At 32.9% G+C, this 3,747-nt stretch overlaps 1 protein-coding gene across 1 annotated transcript; it reads right to left on the minus strand.

Moving 5' to 3' along the window:
• Positions 1–1,214: 1,214 nt before the first annotated feature.
• Positions 1,215–2,816, minus strand: LOC105625311 (rab11 family-interacting protein 4). The gene is made up of 6 exons (XM_012206648.1): positions 2,808–2,816; positions 2,600–2,764; positions 1,853–2,222; positions 1,545–1,690; positions 1,409–1,453; positions 1,215–1,337 (listed from the first exon to the last, which is right to left on the minus strand). Exons 1-6 carry the CDS (start codon positions 2,814–2,816, stop codon positions 1,215–1,217), a joined length of 858 nt encoding a protein of 285 aa, XP_012062038.1.
• Positions 2,817–3,747: the final 931 nt, after the last annotated feature.

Below are 3,747 nucleotides of genomic sequence, written 5' to 3' on the forward strand. Positions count from 1 at the left end.
TATAGTATATATATATATATATATATATATATATATATATATATATATACATATATATATATACCGATAATCTCGATCCAGCGCAACTCGCCAGTTTGCGTAAAAGAGCACGGCAGTGTCTCATGCCACGTCTTAGCGCCGAAATATTATCGTGTCCAAATACATGACGTACATATGCATACGTGATCTCTAATTTTAATTATTGATAGTGCTCGTATACAGGCAGAGCAGATCAAACTAATTCGGAAAGTCTTGTACTGGTTTGCAATTTTCACAATAATTAACGAGAAATTAATTACTAATAATCACTAATTAAATCTTGTATACTACTTTAATTTTAAATATATTTTTTTTTGTGCTATTAGAAGATTTCGTTTCAATAAGAAAGACGGTGGACAATCAGTGAATTCAGGATCACTTTTAGATAATTTCTCGTTAACTGTTACGAAAATTGCAAAATAGTATAGAACTTTTCGACTTGGTTTATTCTGTTCTATCTGCATACGAACGCTGTGTCAATAATTAGAGGATACCCTGTATATTCATTCGGATTAATCATATATGATCATTAATATGTACGAGTACTTTAAAGATATCGCGTATAATAAAGTGCTTAGGCCAGCCGACATGTAAAGAATTCGAGAAACGTAATTTGTTCATCACTCTGGTAATGATAATACTAGCACGACGAAGTTTGACGGCAGTGGAAAAAAACGGCTCATAGATCTGCGAATGGTATGACATCTCAAAGATATGACACCAATTGAATATTCTTCCCTTTTGTATCATTGCAAACGCTGCAACTACAATAGCGTCACTTTATTACTCTTTTTTTTTCTAGATGTACAGAGATGGTCGCTGCCTAGAGCTTAAACGGTCATACGAATTTTGATTTTGATAAGATAAACAGGGAAACCTAAAAAAGTGTCTTAGACTTATATAATTAGAAAAGATTCTTTTTGCGAAGTTAGTTGGACGTCTTTTAGAGTTTTGCATTAAGCGGGAACTATTGCTTTAAAAAGGCTTGACTTTAGTTAACAATTGACTTTCAAGTGCGCTTTTACGCTATATATTCAAGTACTATTCGAAAATATTAATATGTAAAACATATCAATGTTGGTCAAGTTCTAGACAGCCCCTCGAGTCTCTTCAATTAAAAGAAAGTTAATGTACAACTGCCTTGAAAGCATTATAATAGAATGATGGATTATGTATCAGTGCATTTGTTTCACTTCTAATAATTGTGGATAATTTTCCACGATGTTTAATAATATTCCATCGATGTATGTTCTTAATTGTGTGTTCACTTCTTGCTGCTCCTTTAAGGCTTGTTTTAACTGTAACATAAATATAATTATTAATTATGCCGTTCTCAAAGCAAAATTTCGAATTAAACTTTAATACGTACTTCAGCCATAGTGCACGGTTCACTGAGTTCGCCTTTGCCATCTATCTGTAAGGCGACGAGAAGAGGTTGATGTTAATATAAATTGTTAATATCCATTCGTTACAGTTAATAGATTCGATACATCTTAAGAAAATACCTGATCTGGATTCATGCCGGCTAACAATTCTACAGCAAGACTAGGACCCTTTTCAGCATTATTATTACAAGGATTCAGCATTATAAGTTCACGACCTGCCTGCAACGCCGCAGCAGCTTGCAGTTCGTCTCGAGATTCTTCCAAGCCTACAAATCGAGGAATGTAATATTATTATAGGACAAAATTTATCTTCGACGAATCAATTAGATATGCTCGAAATGCAGTTTTTTTCATGATAGAAATGCTTAAGGAGCGAACGACTTCTGAAAGTTCACAATATCGAATTAATAGTTCCGTAATGAACGTACTTTTATTGCGAGCTTGAAGTTGAACCACCTGCTGCACCAGTTCTTCAAGTCTCTGCTGATCCTCATTCCGTAACGAAAGTTCTTCTCTCATAACATCAAGCATATGATGAGCCTCGTTAGCTCGGCTTATCGCATGACGTTCACTTTCGCGCGCGGCATCCGCTTCCCTTCTGGCTTCTCGGAGATCATTCTCGAGTTGTGCTTTATCCGTCCTCGCTGTCTCGAGCTGTTCGCGTATTCGCGCAATCTCCTCTCGCAAACTGGTATTGTCCAGTTCTGCTGCCTGCAGCTTAATGTCACAGTTTTCCAGTTGCAATTGACGTTCACGTTCCAAGCGACATGCCCATTCCCGATGTCTTCGTTGCTCAGTCTATGAAATAAGAAGAAATTTTTTTTTAAATAAAATATAATTACTTTTTTTGTTGCGATTAAAAAAGACCTTCATTTTATCTATAGTATAGACTCTATACGATACAGAATCCTCGAAGAGCATAGAAACAAAAATTATGCTCTTCAATTGTTTTCGATATCGAATTCAAAATGCAAAATATCTTATAAAAATGAAAGAAACATGATTTTATTGTGTAAAGTTATATATATGTTACGCATATGCGTATGAAAATATAATGTATTTAAAAAAAAGACATACATTTATAATGAATTTTACAAATTATAAATTTTTCTTTTTTTATACTAGATTGTGTTTAATTACGAATAATTTTAGCCGATCTATATTGAGTTATTTACTTGAAGCCTCTCTTCGGCTCTCGTTTCTGCATCTTTGGCTGCTTCCTCGAGCATCAATATTCGCGCCTGTAATGTTGCATTTTCTTGTTTTGCTCGAGCGTACCTTTCCTCACCGACCGACTTAGTATCCGCTAAAGCATCCATTTGCTCTTGGATCATTTGAACCTGTGGCATTTAAAAGGAGTTTTATGTTTCATACGAAACGCACCGCCTTCATGTTTTATTTCATATATTTTGTACAATAAATCATTCTTAATCGTGATATAAAGTATCTTAATGTTAAACATATTATTTCATCGACTTTTTACATCCAAAAAACAATAAACTCTTACTATTACGCGGAAAATTTTACGAGGATATTACAAGTTTATATTTTATAAGTTTTATTACAATTTAGATTTTAGATAGGTTTTAAATAAGTTTCAGAGATTTTTGTTTAAAAAAATCATTTGAAAGAGAATTTTTAAGGGATATTGTCATGTCCTACGCTACAAGAAAAGTGTAAGAATTTTTTAGAGGTTGAATTAAAAATAGAATGTCCTTTCTTAGAGATAATCCTTTTTTAAGAATATATAAAAGTAAACTTATGTTCACAAGATTTTTCGTACATATAAGAAACTGGAAAGTCTATCTTATATAGGCATTTGAGAACATAGGAAATAATTATAGGAATGAAATCTAATTGTAAGTATATAATTTATAAAAATAATAATATCTTAGATAAAAATTAACAAATAAAAATATTTATTATTTATTTTACTTGACTGGAAGTATGGCAAGAGAGCTAGAATATGTACTGATAATTTGGTAAAAGTATAGAAAAGAAGAGCAACTGTCGATGACATTTAGTGCCAAAATGTTCTCCGAACAACGTACTATCGAAATATGAACAAATCTGATTTTTTTTGTCAAGTGTAACATATGAAAAACAAATAGTTTAACCTGCGCATCGCACTTCAAGTTTCTTTTTTCTACAGAATTATTTGTTCGTATGTATTTGGCGCCAAATACAGACTTCTATAATTAGATTGCTGACTCAATGATAGAAAGAGATGAATCTGATTTCAAGCTGTCCTTGTTTCAGTTCACATATGTGTGTGTGTGTGTGTGTGTGTGTGTGTGTGTGTGTGTGTGTGTGTGTGTGTGTG

This window comes from Atta cephalotes (assembly GCF_000143395.1).
Source record: "Atta cephalotes unplaced genomic scaffold scaffold00821, whole genome shotgun sequence".
NCBI lineage: Eukaryota > Metazoa > Arthropoda > Insecta > Hymenoptera > Formicidae > Atta > Atta cephalotes.